Below are 16,914 nucleotides of genomic sequence, written 5' to 3' on the forward strand. Positions count from 1 at the left end.
TCCTCCCACTCACCCCATCTTAAGTAATACATGTTTAGATAGTGTTGCTTTTGGGTCAGCTTAGCTGAGACAATGCCTGGCTGGGTTGTGTGTTTGGTGTTAGCCTTTTATGCCTTGGCAGGTTGGCCATGGCTGGTGGGATGGACGGGGCAGAAAGAAGGAAATATGAATGACAGGTTTACGGAGACCCAGCTCTTGCAGCTCAGTAGTAATGCGGAGCTTGGGCAGCAATGGAAGTTAGAAGTGACTGGTTTCTCGAAGGTAGAGTACTGTTGGAATACTTTTCCAAAATGCCTCCTGAAAATAAATCTGCACTGCACACCAGACAGACATGAAACCAAGATTTATTAAAATACCCTTAGCATATTTACCATCGGAAGCCATGAATGCAGTTCTCTGCAAATTCCAAAAAAATAGAGTTCTATCTCTTAAAACAAATTAACAAAGGTATCAATAGATTAGAATAAATATAACCTATCATAGAGATAGAATCCTTTGAGTAGACAATCTACATTTTTCTAACCAATATATACTATGTACAAAAATACACTTGATGTGGTAACCAAGTAGTGTCAAGGAGGAAAATATACATATATACGCACACACATATTTTCATTATGTACAATCAATATTGGTTCCTTCACCTTTTCTTTTTAAAAATAAATACTTCATTTGGTTGCAAGTGACATTTACAAATTCAACTAATGAGCATTTCCAGCGCCGACAAAATTAAATAGGCAAACAAATGAGAAATACATATTTTTAAAAAATTTAAAGGAAAAAATACCTGAATCCAATTAGCTTATTACAGTAAAATTATCCAAGACCATGTCATGTAAGGTTTCATGTCATGTAAGTTTTCATGTCTTTAAAGTGCCGCCTCACTTCTCAAAACTGCCTTCATTATTGCTTAAAATCCTTTACGATGACTGCTGCAGATTGGTCCTAATATACTTCCAGGTCAAATGTTTGACTATCTGGGAGGTGCTTATACTTTCTCTTTATGCCCTTTCAAGCGTGTCACAGTTACTGTTGATCTGAAAACCACGACAAATTGTCGACGTCTGATCCCGATGCACGGAGATGTTTGAATAGTGAGCAGTAAGAATGGAGTGGCAATAAAAAGCCCATGATTCAAAATGTTTGTACAAAACTGAAGCAGTGTGTCCAGTAGCAATGAAAACGTATTTGAGCTTCAAAAATTCAGTCATAGGCAGCATAGCTGTACTGATTTGTAATTTATCAAAAGAATGGTCCCAGTTAGACAGTTTTAAAGCAAAATCTATGAGAAATTGAGGACGAGAACAACCCTCCCCCTAACCTTCTTAAAATAAAATAAAATGAAAAAGAAATGTATTTTCCAACCTTTTTATGGACTTTTCCCTCTTTGCCTAAGTGATGAGGTGATGCTGACATTAACAAGAGGCAGTCATAGTAGTGTGTCTCACTTGGTGACAGAGGAGCGCCCTGTCCAAAGGCCTGGGAAGCGGAGCACTGGGTGTGAGAGGAGGGAGTGAGGGCTCAGGGAGACACTGGGCTGTCTGTGAGGCAAAGGGGTAAAAAGCTGGGTCCTGGAAAAACGGTAAAGTGAGAAAAAAAATAGCTGCGGGGTATGAAGGAAGGGGAGGCCACAGTACTGAAAGGAGAAAACAGAAATGAAGCTAGATGCCAAAATGACTTTAGGACAGGTACAGAGAAAAGAGAAAGATCCCTGGACCACCAACCCCTGACAATGACTCTGAAATTGAATGACATTATTTCAGCAGGCACAGGCCAGTTTCATTAGGGTACTGACCTAAATGAGACACTGGGGACTCCCATTTGCCTAATACAGATTTCTTAAGCTGCCATTGGTACAACCATGGCGAAAATGACCTGCTCCCTAACAATGCAATGCATCAGCCAAACAGTGCACCCTGGCCTTGTTCAAATTTTCCTTCTTCCTTGTCACCTGTTCTCCCTCAGCCCATGGCTTGCAATCTCACAAGGTAGAATGAACACACATAACTGCATGGATCCAGTGCATTTTAAGAAAGCAGTGTCCATTTTAAGAAAGGGTGTCGCTAAGAAAATCAAACGTTTAAGACTTGAGATAATTTACATTTCTGTTAGGCCTGATTTCTATTAGGATGCTGACTGATTTCACTTAGGTCTGGGCGTGCAGGCCAGTGCTGATTTTCCAGGCCAAAGCACGATTCCTTAAATCAAACTCCAGGGGCACGCTGCTCCCCACAGTAGTCTAAATTAAAACTCAATGAAAGAAAAGACTATAATGAATCAAAGACATGTTTTGTCTAAAGAGTCTTAAAAATTATTCCATTTCTCATTTTAAAAGTTTCTGCCTTTTTAGAATTATCTCAGATTGTTTCTTTAAAGAGAAGTCCTTTTTAAATGCTCATATTCTTTGAAGATTATATATTCGACTAACAGTAGAGTCATATTATTTGTGTTCTGAGAAATTGAAGAACTGCAGAATTATAGAAGTAATTACTTGGAATAGTCTGATTCCTCTGGTAGACTAAAAAATCCTTGGTGTGTCACCCTGGGCAGATAGGAGAATTGTCGCTAGACTTACCCCTCACTCATAGAGTTGTTTCCACAGGAAATGGATGTTTTTGGATAAATATGCGGAGTGGAATCTTAGTGGGACCGAGACCACCTTCTTTATGTCTTGATGGTCAGATGTAAAGAGATAAGACTATAGCTAGGGACCAATTGCCAAGGAGCAAGGGAAAAAAATTAGCTATTTATAGTTCACTTAAACCTATCTAAAATGTAAAGATTTTGAATATCTTTTTAGTCTATTATTGGAAAGAGTAGTATACTTTTTGTATGCTATACACCCATTTTTATATGTCTCACAGAAGGAGACCTGGAATTCAAAGTTCATCCCAAGAATTCTCAGAGAGTTCATTCCTGAACGCATCCATCATCCATGTCGTGGGGAGGGAGAGAGTAATTTCCCTGTACACTCAGTACTCTACGGGAATAGCTTTCATTTGGGAAGCTGACTAATTGGTAAATAAAATTATAGTTGTTCCATGAGAAAGAATGGAAGTAAGCCCTAAAAGAGAACAAGAAAGGAAAGCAGGTACAACTTTGCTAAAGATGTTGACAAGCCACCATGAATGCACACTTGAACACACTTGACTTCTTCATTGCTGAGCATAATGCGTTGGCAGCTCACACTATATATGGGGAAGAATTATTCACTATCTTCTTAGACATTTTTATAGTTTCAAAGACAAAGAGACCCTTGGTGCCTTGGTGTCTGTACAGACAGAATTTAGGGAAATGCTCAGCCTACAAAGCAGCCTAGATCTGGTAGCAGGCTGTTTACTCCATGGGGAAGAATGCCAGATTCTTTGGAGGTGAATTTCTACAGGAAACTATGGGCTCATTTGCATTTTGCAGGTCCAATGCTATAGAATTTCACATAAAACATGTTTTTTAAAAGCCCATAGAAGTCAAGTATCTGGATCAGCTTTTAGAAAAAGAGGCAGACTGGAGGTTCTTAGTATTGAGGGAAAATTAAAAAACAAGCAAACAGAAAATTATATAAACATAGATGGAATGTAGAAGAGTAAATTAATGGCTTTAGTTACCATTCCCATATAAAAATTGAGATTAAGTCAGTCGTCCCCAGATCATAGAGTGGAGAAGAAATTCATGAACAAGCACTTCCTAGATATAATATGCAATAAAGCCTGGAGTTCATTTGAACTGCTGACTGAAGTGAGTCATCATACCAGAGAAAGGAAGGATGAGAGGGAAAATGAATCCAATAAGCTCCATCTGAGGACAGCTAACCTACTGCATGAGGCTTGATTTGCTTCCCTGATCTCTGCATTGGCAGAAATTTCCCAGGGACTTAAGAGACAGAGTGAGCTAGCTGCCATTTTAATATCTTTATGCTCTCAAGTAAGTTGTCAACCACACGATGGGCTTCAAGTTGGACATATTAGAGCTCTCTTGAATTCACTACTGCCCAGCAAAGCACTGATCGGGAGGAGCGTTTGTTAGAATGCCCATTCCTTGGGAGGGAAATGAAGAATTGTGAAACTAACATTCAATGCTTCTGACAAGGCATCAACAACTGGTGGGTATGCAGAAAAGACACAAAATGGACTGCTCAGTCCCATACAGCTGTTATGGAGCCTAGTCATGCCTGGGTTCAATTGCTAACGTAGTTGTACATACTGACATGTGAGCCTAAAGGAGCCAGGTATGCCTAGGTCTGTTTCTGAAGGTGCTTTTCTTTAAGTGACTTCTGCCCCAATTACAGAGAAGGTTCCAAGCAGCTGGACTGTTTCTCTGTACAGCTGGAAAATGGACATATATCCAACAAGTTATTTGCATTTTGGAGGGGCTAAAAATGATTCCTACTTTTCAATTCCTACTAAATACTATTAGGTTGGCCACACGGACTTGTTTCTCTTAATGCTGCAGATTTCTTTATGATGACAAAGTAGCTGACATGAATGGAAGTTCATGTCTTTATTGAATCCACTCTCTTCAGTGGTATTGTTCCTGAAGGTACAATATGTAATATGTGAAATGTGATAGTCATGGTCTTCTGGATGTTCCATGCATTTATAAACTGCTCTTAAGAAAATCCAGAGTAAGGAAACTTAAATGGTCTAGCATTTCTACAACATGACACTTCTCCTTCTATGTGACTTTTTCAAAATTAACTCACTGAATTTCACAGTATGCTCATTTTTTTTTATAATTTAGGAACCAATAAATTGATTTGTAGATTACCAAACCTGCTGATGCTTTTTATTTTCCCTTCTAGTTCTTGGCGTTTTGTTTGCTTATTTTATTTGTGGGTGTTTTTTTTTTTTTTCTGATTAGAATAGGTAGGACCAAAGAAAAATAAAACTCAAATCTAACAGTTCTTCCTAGTGATTCCTAAAGACAACTTAAACTACTTTATAACATTGTATATTTGATATTTTTTGGGAAAAGCTGTTTTTTTTTGTTTTTTGTTTTTGTTTTACTTCTCTCTTCTTGACACAGAAAGCCCTAAGTTGGTTTTATCTTTGTTTGGGGGAAGGGAGAGTATGTCAAAATAGACCAACTTATTAGATCAAGGAGTAAAGAGGTTCCCCTGCCAAAGCTAAAGCCTGGTTACTGGGAAGGAGACTGCGGTTTTGCTAATTCCCCCTCACACACTGACTAGCCACTGACTATGGGAGTGATCTGCATGAATGACACCGGGCAAGGAAGGAGAAATAGAAATGAGAAAACATAACACTCACGAAAGCAAGAATAATTGAAATAAAAACTTCCTCATTGCAAGGAGTGCAATCTATGGAGAGATGTGCACAAATACACTTACATCTCTTCTGCTATATCCAAGCACATGGAAGAACCATACTGATGACTATCTTTGGGGAGATTTCCGATACCACCAAAATTCCTTTCCTTCCTTCAGTTTCTCCAGTTGCTCCACCAGCAGCACATGAGCTTTTCACTTAGAAAACGCCTTTCCTCACGGTACTTATGGACAAAGAGGTGCTAAAGGGAGGTTCAGCAGGTGTGCAGCTTCTACTGTCCCTACTTGGGGAACAGGAGAAGGGAGACCAGCATCCAATCTGACATTCAATTCCTTAACAACGTTGCCTATTTGTTTAGGCTACAACATTTCCAGATGTAATAGCACCACTAGGTTTCCTTATCCTACTTCTCAGATTTTGGAAATTCTTCCTTCCTAATTCCTATGTAGTTGCAGCGAACATTTGAAGAGACACCATGGACATCAATTCAAGTATTCAAAAGGCAACTGATGGGCAGCAGGTCCATCACCTGTGATGGTGGGGGAGTCACCATCATCAATTTCTGCTTGACCAGACTCTGCCCTTTTTTCTCCTCCCGTAAGCTGCCTCTTCTTGGGTTAAAAGCCATAGAGCACATCTCCTTCTAACCTTATTTTTGACACCTCACTGGCCTGAGGTTTTTTCTTATTTCTACCTAAGATAGTTACATCATGCTCTGGTTTAATATATGATATACTTGTGTGCTTGAGGGATGATGCCAGTTACTCATGCAAGAATCTGAACTGCTATCAGCTGTGCCCTGATGTAATGAATCTTGGCTAGAAGAGAAGATGATGTTCACAAGCTAAGATTTCCCAGAGTCTGACTGGGAAGCCCGATGTGAGTGTCTGGTTAAGCAGAATAGCAGTACTGGCCACTTTCGCTCTTGTTCGGGAAGGGCTGTGCTTAGAACAGCCACTTAAGTCCTGGTTGCCTGAAATGCTCAAGCTCCAGTGGTACCCCAACTACTTCCTCTCCACGAGGAGTTTTAGAGACACCTGCTGTTTAAACACAATCTCAACTGCATTTTAGAGGGAACATTTTAAGGCCTCCAGGCTGTTTTAGATGGCCTACCTTGAACAACTCTTGTGAACCTTGACTGATGATCAACTTAAGTTAGAAATGAAGGTGATGTCAATAGTGCAGCGTGTGTGTGGATTGGGGAGCGGATATCCAGATACATACTGCAGGATTCAAACTGGGTGAAAATGATGGAGATCCTGCCCTGGTGTCTTAATGTACTAACATATTACCTTTGACTAATCTTAGAAAAATCACTGTTCCCCAACATCGGCAGGCAGACTTTGCTCTTTAGTAAGAGGTATTTTACTGCCAATTTCTAGTCGATCCCTGAGGATAAAACCCACCTCGGGCTTCATTTGTCTAACTCTCAAATTAAATGTCCCCACTCGTTATTCCTCCCCGTTGGTTCCCTGAGAGCATGTTCCTGCTGGGTTATGTGGCCAAAGTGACAGTCCTGTTTATCTTCAGCGATTTTCCTATGAGCACCAGCTTCAAGACTTAAAGTGGAGGATGGCGACTCCACTGAAAGCCACTGGCAGCTGTCTCCCATCAGGACTCTAAGGACACACATGTTTCCAAACATATGTTGGTCTTACTGAACTCAAAGCTGATTCCCAAGGCATGGGCAAAACAGGCACTTTTTTTTTTGCACAATAATACCAAAAGGCATGTCACAGAGCCCAGGATGGCTGTAAGCGGAATTTGTTTTCTATTGATGAATTCCTTCGGTTTTCTTCACAGTTAAGTGAAAAGGAAGAAACAATATAAGAAAACCAACTAGTCTAAAAAGCTTCTTGCTCACAAGCAACTTCTTTTAGTCATGTAAGTTTCTTACCAGCTTTCCTATTTTGCTTGTCTCATCCTTTTATTTTGAACTGGAAAAACAACAATAACAACCCAACTATGTTACCATATTCCTTTCTTTTGAAAAGGTGGTTAGCACCTGCATGAATATGGCTTCAGAGACTTGATTGGATCTTGACTGTACATTCTTGATTCCCAAGACGGGCATTATATTAGGATATGGTGCCACTTTAATAAGCTGGATCTGTTATGGGTCCCTGAGGGGGTTGATACCTGGCAGGCATGTCCTGGGTAAACAGTCAGCCACCTGGAAGTTGAGAGGTTCTGGGAAGATCATGGGACAAGGGTCAGGCCACACACCGCAGCTGGATTGGGAAGGGTTTTAAGGTTGTTGCTCCACCATTTGGAGGAGAAAGCTTTGACCTCTCTCCTTTCAAGGCCCAAACCTGATAGTCTCTGATCCTACTATCAATTCACCCCCAGTCCCTTCTTTTCTCTACTCACAAGGTAGATTCCTTTCTCTTGTGACTCAAGGGGCAGTGACTCCCAGGGTCCGTTAATGTGAACACCTTCTTTGCATTTGCATGTAAATAACTTTTCTGAACTTAATTTTTCCAGACACCAAAGACCTCTGTCACATGCCCGTCCGTCAAGGGTCAAGGTCATAACAAAAGGCGGCAAGTAACATTTGCAGTCCTGTCTGGAAACTGCCTCCTGGGGCTGGTGGAACAGGTCTGGCCGCACACAGTCCCAGAACATGACGTAGAGCTCAGGTGCACATCATCAAGACATTGCCCATTCATGAATGTTCTGAAACGTGAAATGTGCTCTGTTACTGGGTCACTTGTCCAAGCAACTGCTTTGACCCCAAGTGTCTCCGTGCTCAGGTATCACTGTTTCTTCAGGAATTTGGAATGGAGAGACTCTCTGCTGGTCCAGGAAACCGCAATTAATTGCTTAATGGCTGATGTGAACTCCCTGTATCATAATTTGTTCTCCAGGTTTATGAAGTTTATGGTTATTTAACCCCTTCTCCACCATGTGTAATCCCATTTCCTCTCCTTTCCACAACATGAACAACAATAAGATAACCATGTTTCTCCTCTGGGAAATACATAGTCTTGGACCTCTTTAAAAATAGTTTGGGTAAATGTCAACATTTTTGGCGAGAAAGACACTTCAGGATCTTGATGCAATGGGATCAAAATTAAGATCAACAGTCAAACCAGCAGTGTGTAAAGGCTTGAACTCTCTCAAGGCAACTGTCGTAAGAGCCCTCTCTTCTTTGGTCGCAAATTTACATATATCAAGAGTGGGTCAGAAAGCTTGGAATCTTTGCTTTTAAAAATGTTTGGAAAATCTTGGGGCTTTCTTCTGGTCTTATAACAAAATGAACTTTGGGCCTCTACAGGAACAACCATCAAATACTCCTGCAATGTTCCCTTACACAGCTTGTCATTGGTTCTGTGGCTTAACCAGGGACTTCTTTGGGAAGGCACGGGTTCTCACTGCAGATGACCTCACAAAGCCATGAGCAAAAGCAACATTTAGTGACATGTCTTTCAAGAACTTCCTGCAGCGCTGGTGTTGCAAAGGATAAGCAAGGTACTCAGTCTTGCTGTCATCTTCAGTGTCTCCTTTTTAGTTGGTGGTCACACTGGCTTCCTTTTGACGTAGTCTTTCTTTCTGTTGTTTAAGAAAAAAAAGTTCATTATCATTCCTTTTCTAATTTTCCATCAAATTTTGATAAGTTTCTAAAGGTTTGGTCTAGAATTCTAGAGTTGTACTATATGCCCTAGAAATAAGAGTGTTTCAGGCCTTCTTTCCTGAAACCTTCAGTTACCTGCCCCTTACAACCTATCACCCTTACTCTCCAACAAACCAACAAAATAATAACCAGCTCATAAACCAAGTATATCCACCTGAAACACTGACCATTACCATTCCAAGCTGTTGTTCTGTGACAAAAGTCCCAGTTTTGTAGTGTTACTCAAAGGCTCCTTCCATTCCTAACCTTGGCCCACTAATGGAATTATGGAATGCTCAAGAAATAGGGAGTCTTTAAATATGAAAAATCAAACTGGAAGGTGACCAGACGTGGTCTATGCAGAATGGCAGGAGCTCCCGTTCACCGTAGATGTTCTGCTCTGTGTTCCCCGAGTTTCCTTCCCAGGGACAAACTTCTCATGGGGAAGAGCGTGGAAGTCTGCTGGCAGGATGTAAACATAAACAAGGACACAAAACAGAAACACAGGCCGTCACGTGTCTAGGGCTTTAGAGAAGTAAATATATTAAGCATAGTGATGGGTGTGTCTGCTCTTAGGGGTGGGAGAACAGAAGGCTAAAGGAGAAATGGGAGAAGTACACTCCTTCCGGAAGAGCAGAGGCAGAGAGGAGCCCTCTGAGAGTGGATCCTTAGCTGCTTGTGATCCAGGAGATACCATGTTACAAAGAATTATTATATTGGTTTAGATGCAAATGCATGTTGATGACTTTAAACACCCATCCCTAGTTTGGATCCCATCCCTGTCTTATGAAATTAAATCAGGAATCAGTTTACGAGCTCTTCCCTGATTTCTATCAAAATAAACAACAAAACAAACAACCCTAACAAGTTGAGGATCGCAATTGGGAGCTCGCTCATAGTGTAGGTCACCTACAAAAGAATAGCATGGAGTCTCTTTCGTCTAGAGCAGCGATTTTCAGCCTTTTTCATCTCATGGCACACATAAGTTAATCACTAAAATTCTGCGGCACACCAAAAAAATATATTATCTTTTTTTGTCAATCTGACAACAAAAATCGGGTATAATTTTGATTCATTCACACTGGATGGCTATTGTTGTGTTGGCTACTGTCATTTTTTTAATCTGGCAATCTAAAGGGAAATGAGGTCAGCAACCCTGAATAAACAGTCAGGTACTGCATGTTTTAAACATTCTTGTGGCACACCAGTTGAAAATTACTGATCTATTGAGCTATGTCTACTCTCTTTGCCCCTGGACATGGGTTTGGCTGTAAAAGTTAGGACAGAAATCCAAATAAGAGGCCTGGGGAAAAAGGAAGAGGCCGATGAAAGGTAAAAATCAGGGTTGAGCCCACAGTCACTGAAATCCAACAAGTGAGTGTAATGAACAGAGTGTCAATGGGCATGGAGGGGCTCTATGCACTAACCACTGCCTTTGCAGGCCAAGCTGTGTGGCCCCGGCTTCTCTATTTCTCACTCATCAACCTCACTCAACATTTCATTCAGCTGCTGATGGGGTTATGAGAGACACCACAGTCAACAGAAATAATCTCACTTTATAACTTCTTGTTCCATTGGATTGTCACAGCAGTTGAAGCAGCTGGCAAAAAGGACTTGTGACACAAAAAGATAACACCAAGTAGTTGTAGGAGGTCAGGGCACAGTTGTAGGAGGGTCTGAAAATCAAAGTGAGGAGAGTGATACTCCCACTTTCCACTCACTGCTGTTTCCCGTTGCAGCGCCAACCAAAGTTGCCGAAATTCATAACAAGGAAAAGAACTAACACTTACTGAGCTCTTACTATGTCTTAGGCACTTTGCATGTCTCTTCCTACCTTCCTCAAAATCACCCTAAAGCAAAGATAATATTATTTCCCTCAAGAACTTCACTAAGGTTTTCCAACTAGTCAGTGGCTGAGATGGGACTTGAACCCTGACACATTGGGTTCATAACCATTTAGCTATTCCAACTATTCTCTGTGACAAACAGGTGGAGGTCCATTGTGACCTACCCTGCAAACATGACCTTGGAGGACAACTTGCCCGCACAGGTAGGAAGCCAGGCCAGACTGCTGGTTTCTAGCACAGGGAGGGACTTCTGGGGCTCAGAGTGTGGTCCTGGCTTTTGTTATCCAGGTAGTGATACAGGTGGACTGCATCTTTTCTGCATCTCAGTTTTTCTACTGATGAAAAGAGGATAAGCCTGCCCTTTTCTTTAACTGGGGGAAGAAACTGATGAGAGTGAAATGCTTAAACATTTCAGGAGAAAGGTGCTTTGAGATGAGGGGGATCATGGCATGTGGGGGGAGGGCAGTAGAAGCGTATGAAATGACAAATGACTCAGTTTGGCTTATTAGAAAATGACCTTTGTTGAGTTTGGTGGCAAACACATGAAGCTGTTTTGTTCCTCACTCCTTATATATATATATTCTATACACTACTCTGGGGTGAAAACTGAGAATCTGGATACTACCTGCCATTCCCCTGAGTTTTGTCCTTTAAATTCAGACACACTCCTGGGCGCACATCAGTTATAATGAAAAATCTTGAAGTTATGTTGAAAAATGTATCTCACCAGACTGGCCGTGGGATTGATTTTCTTTGTCTCCACTTTCTTCTCTGATGTCAACTTGCTGACTGATTCCTGAGCCATTTTCAACCTGAAATTAAAACGGAGTGGGGAGGGGAGAGGAGGAAAAGGAAGGAGGGGAAAAAAGAAAAGAAGAAATAGGAAGAGATCAGGTTAAACAGAAATCCAAATGATGTTGAGTTAATCAACAGTTTGGAAATATAAAGAATGTTTTCAATGCTTTTCATTATTAAATTCAAACTCTAATTAGGTGTCAAGGCATATCTTCTGTGTTATCAAAGGTGAATTATCTTCCCTGGCTGAGGGGCTCACCTAGATAACTTTGGAAAGTCTGTGCTTTTGTGTCCAATGAAGGAGTTTTTAATCTACAGAAAACTAGATGCAGTTACTTTATTCTCCACGTGCACATCAAGGCTATCTGACTTGTGATCTAGCCACTCAGCAGACATGAAAACTAAAAATATGAAAATTTACCAATTTACATCAAGAAAGTGAAAAACAACCCAAAGAATGGGAGAAAATATCTGTAAATCATATATCTAACAAAGGACTTGTATTGAGAATACATGAAGAACACTTACAACTCGGAAGAACAAATTGCCCAATTAAAAAATAGGCAAAGGTTTTGAATAGACATTGCTCCAAAGAAGACATGCAAATGGCTAATAAGCACATGAAAAAAGACATTTTTAGTCATCAGGGAAATGCTAATAAAAACCACGAGATAGATATGTTTTTACATTCGTTAGGATGGCTAGAATAAAAAAGGAAGACAATATCAAGTGTTGGAGGCAAGGACTTAGAGGAATTGGAACACTGATGCATTGCTTATGGGATTGTAGAATGGCACAGTCACTTAGGCAGTTTTTCAAAATGTTAAGCAGTTACCATACGACTCTATAATTTCACTGCTAAGTATATAAATATATGTACAGGCAAGAAAATAAAAAATATATATCCATACAAACACTTGCATATGAATGTTTATAGCAGCGTTATTCATAATATCCAAGAGTAGAAACAACTCAAATTTCCATTGGCTGAAAAATGGATAGACAAAATGTGGTATATCCACGTAATGAACTATTACGAGACCATAAAAAGGAATGAAACACTGATACATGCTACAAAAGGATGAACCTCAAAAACATTAAGGCAGGTGAAACAAGGCAACTACAAAAATCCACGTATTATATAATTCCATTAATGTGAAATGTCCAGGATAGGCAAATCGGGAGACAGAAAGTGGATTAGCAAAGCCAGAGGCTGGGGATCCAGACAATATCAACTGTTACTGAAGATGTGAGGGAATGAGAATTGACAAACTGCACTGGGAATGTAAACTGGTGTAGCTGGCTTTGGAAAATCAAGTAAAACTGAAAACACGCATACCCTATGAGCCATCAAGTTCTCTTCTAGGGAGATACCCCAAAGAAACTTTTATACAGACACAGGGCTTTCACTGCAGTGATATGTGCAATAATGAAAAACTGGAAACCTAATGATTAGGTTCAGTGGGTAACAGATGGATGGTAATCTATACATGTAAAATCCTAATATGCAAAATGACAGAACGGTGGAACAACCGAACAACCGATCGCTATGATGTGTGCTGACCACTAGGGGGCACGCGCTGAACATGGCAGGCGTCGGCAGCAGGTGGCAGAGTGTGGAACCTGGTGGGTGTCGGCCGTGGTGGGATGGTGGAGCAGGTGAGCAGGGGTGCCAGACCAAGGTGGGGTGCCTGTTGCTGTTATCGGGGTGAGCCTCTGGTGGTTACTGAAAATTCTTTGCTCCCATGCACTGCGGTCCCGCTTGGCGGTCACACCTGCTGCCGGCACTGGTCCCACTCACCACTGAGGGCTTCTCCACCTCCCCCTGTTCCTGAGTGGCAATTAGGGCAGCAGCCACCACTCACACCCGCTGACAGCGCCGGCCCGCTTGTACCCACTGCTGGCGCCTGCCCCAATTGTTCTGCACCATCAGTGGGTGCGAGCGGGGCCAGCACCATCAGCGCATGGGAGCGGCAGTGGTGGGAGTGGGGCTGCCGGCAGACAAGGGACCGGGGCCATGGTGGGAGTGGCTGGGCAGGGGCGCAGAGGATGGGCCAAGACCTGCCCCTGTGCCCGCCACAGACTCACAGCCCACAGTTTCTTTCAGGGTGCACAAATACGTGCACTGGGCCCCTAGTAGTAAATAATAGCGAACATTCACTGGGTGCTTACTCCATGCCAGGTACAGTTCCACCTGGTTTATTTGAATTACACCATTTATTTCTCATGACAACCTTGTGATATAGGAACTTTCATTCTTCTTATTTTATAGGTCTTAATCACCATGCAATACTGCTTTTTAAAAAATTATATTCATTTAATGCAGTGTTCTCAGCCTTCCTAATGCCGTGACCCTTTAATACAGTTCCTCATATTGTGGTGACCCCCAATTTCATTGTTACAAATTGAACATACTTAAAGCATAGTGTTTAATCACAAAAACAATATGTAATTATATATGTGTTTTCTGATGGTCTTAGGCAACCCCTGTGAAAGGGTCGTTCAACCCCCAAAGGGGTCACGACCCACAGGTTGAGAACCGCTGATTTAATGGAATATGGGATAACCATGAACTAGACCTATTTTTATTGACAGAATGTCTTATCAACAATTACATGGGAGAAATATGTTCAGGTCCTCAGCCACTATGAAAAACAGTATGAAGGCTCCACAAAAAATTAAGGATAGAGTTACCATGTGATCTAGTGACCCCTCTTCTGGGGATTTGCCTAAAAGATTTGAGAACATTTATTTGCAAAGATATATGCATCCCTAAGTTCATTGCAGCAATATTTACAGTGGCCAAGACATAAAAACAACTAGTGTCCTTCGATAGATGATTGATAAAGAAGATGTGGTACATGGGGTGGGGGGGGGGGGGCAAGCATAGGTTTATAGCTGTGAATATGCAAATACTCTTGTATTATTTATTTGTTTTCTTCTTCTTCTTATTGTTGTTATTTTGTATCTTTACTTGTGATTTAATGATGGCTGGCAATTTAACCTACATTTGCCCACACCTACATATACAATGGAATATTACTCAGCCATAAGAAAAGATAAAGAACTTCTATTTGTGATAACATGCATAGATCTTGAGAGTATCATGCTAAGCAAAATAAATCAGACAGAAAAAGTTAAGAAACATATGATTTCACTAATATGTGGGATATAAAACTGAAAGCAACAGATAAACAAATAAGAAAAAACAAACAAAACAAAAACTCATACACACAGACAACAGTATGGTGGTTACTAGAAGGACAGAAGTTGGGGAAAGTAAAGGATAAAAAAGGGGGTCAAATGTATGGTGATGGAAGAAGATTTGAGATTGGGTGGTAGGCACATCATGCAATATACAAAAGACGTACCATAGAATTATAGACTTGAAACCTATATATTCTTTTTAACCAATGTCAACCCAGTAAGTTTAATAAAAAACTCAATTACAGATATCAGAAACATGATATTGAGGACTGAAGCATTCTGCAGAGTGACACGTTGAAGAGGCCATGTAGCATGATGGCCAAGTGCTCAGGCTCCAGAGCCTGGCTATGGGATTGATGCTGAGCGTCACCACTTACTAGCTGTTTCACCCCGGACAAGTGATCTCTCTGTGCACCTTGATTTCCTAAAAAGGGGGATAACAACAGCCTGCTACATATAGTCACTGAAAGGATGGAAATAGTACAGCTCCAGGCACAGTGCAATCACTCAATACATGTTCCCTACTCTTTTTTTAAAAATATATTTTATTGATTTTTTACAGAGAGGAAGAGAGAGGGATAGAGAGTCAGAAACATCGATGAGAGAGAAACATCCATCAGCTGCCTCCTGCACACCCCCCACTGGGGATATGCCCACAGTCAAGGTACATGCCCTTGACTGGAATCGAATCTGGGACCCTTTGGTCCGCAGGCCGACGCTCTATCCACTAAGTCAAACTGGTCAGGGCCATGTTCCCTACTCTTGTCTGTGCATGCAATATGCTGCATTGTGCATGTTTATAAATGGAACCCACAAAACAGTATTGTTCACCGATGCCTGTATGTGTGTGTAAACATACATATAAACATCTATCTATATTTATATACAGACTGGAAAGATACTCATTAGTTTCATGATGGAGATTATTACTAGAAAAATGGAAGAAGAGAATGGCTTTGGGAGGTAGTGTATAGAATAGTACAATTTAATTTTTATAATGCCTCATTATTTTTAAATTAAAAACTCTTAAATAATACTTGGTAAATGTGAAGAGATAATCCCAGGTGGTGGGAATATGGGTGCTATGTTATTCTTTCTATGTTTCTTTTTAAAAAATTTTTCTCAAAAATATTTAAAAAATACTAAACATTCAAAAATCCACCAACTCATAGACTCTTTGAAAAATGAACATGCTAATGAAAAGCAAGGACCTACAATCAACATTACTCTATCCAGTAAGGCTATCATTTAGAATTCAGAGAGAGATAAAGAGCTTCCCAAATAAGAAAAAGCTGAAGAAATTTATCACCACCAATCAGTATTATAAGAAATGTTAAAGGGACTTCTCCAAGAAGAAGAAAAAAAATATGAATAAGAAAATACTGTAAAGAAAAATATTCTTACTGACAAAGACAAATATCAGAAAAGAAGTGGATCAACCAACACTAAAGCTAGTACACAGGTTAAAAGGCAAAAGTAGAAAGATCATGTATAATTCCAACAGTAAATTAAGCAATACACAAAAACACACAAAAGAAGCAAAATATAATGATAAAAAATATAAATGGGGAGGGGGTGAGTAAAAATGATAGTGATTTTAGAATGTATTCGAACTTAAGTGGTCATCAACTTAAAATAGACTACTATACACATAACTCCCTATATATGCAGCACATGGTAACCACAAACCAAAAATCTACAAGAAATCCTATATAATAAGAGGCTAATATGCAAATAGACCAATCAGCAGAACAACTGAACAACCAGTCACTATGACATGGTCTGACCACCAGGGGGCGTGCGTGGAACATGGCAGGCGTTGGCCACGGTGGTGGGATGGTGGAGCAGATAAGTGGGGGCGCCAGACCAAGGTGGGGTGCCAGTCGCTATCATCGGGGAGAACCTCTGGTGATTACTGAAAATTTTTTGCTCCTGTGCACTGTGGTCCTGCCCGGCGCTTGCACCCGCTGCCGGCACCCGCTGCTGGCCCTGATTGCTTGGCGCTGTCAGTGAGCACGAGCTGCGGCTGCCGGCCCGATTGCCCCTGAGGGCTTCTCCACCTCCCCATGCTTCTGAGGGGTGATCGGGGCAGCAGCCACCACTGGCACCCGCTGATGGCACTGGCCCCTCCTGTACTCGCTGCTGGCACCAGTCCCAATCACTCCGTGTC

General features: G+C 41.0%; 1 protein-coding gene across 3 annotated transcripts in view; it reads right to left on the reverse strand.

The window, feature by feature from the left end:
* Window positions 1-328: 328 nt before the first annotated feature.
* FMN1 (formin 1) overlaps window positions 329-16,914 on the reverse strand; it is a 387,832-nt gene continuing 371,246 nt past the window's right edge. For all 3 annotated transcript variants that reach the window (XM_070425545.1, XM_070425561.1, XM_070425554.1), the window contains 2 exons: window positions 11,470-11,554; window positions 329-8,834 (listed from right to left, as the gene is read on the reverse strand). In XM_070425545.1, coding sequence (XP_070281646.1) covers window positions 8,790-8,834; window positions 11,470-11,554 — 130 coding nt within the window. In that variant the 3' untranslated portion in view covers window positions 329-8,789. The remainder of the gene's footprint in view (window positions 8,835-11,469; window positions 11,555-16,914) is intronic.

This window comes from Myotis yumanensis, unplaced genomic scaffold, assembly GCF_028538775.1.
Source record: "Myotis yumanensis isolate MYYU_CA2020_CCGP unplaced genomic scaffold, mMyoYum1.0.hap1 SCAF_1, whole genome shotgun sequence".
NCBI classification, from domain to species: domain Eukaryota; kingdom Metazoa; phylum Chordata; class Mammalia; order Chiroptera; family Vespertilionidae; genus Myotis; species Myotis yumanensis.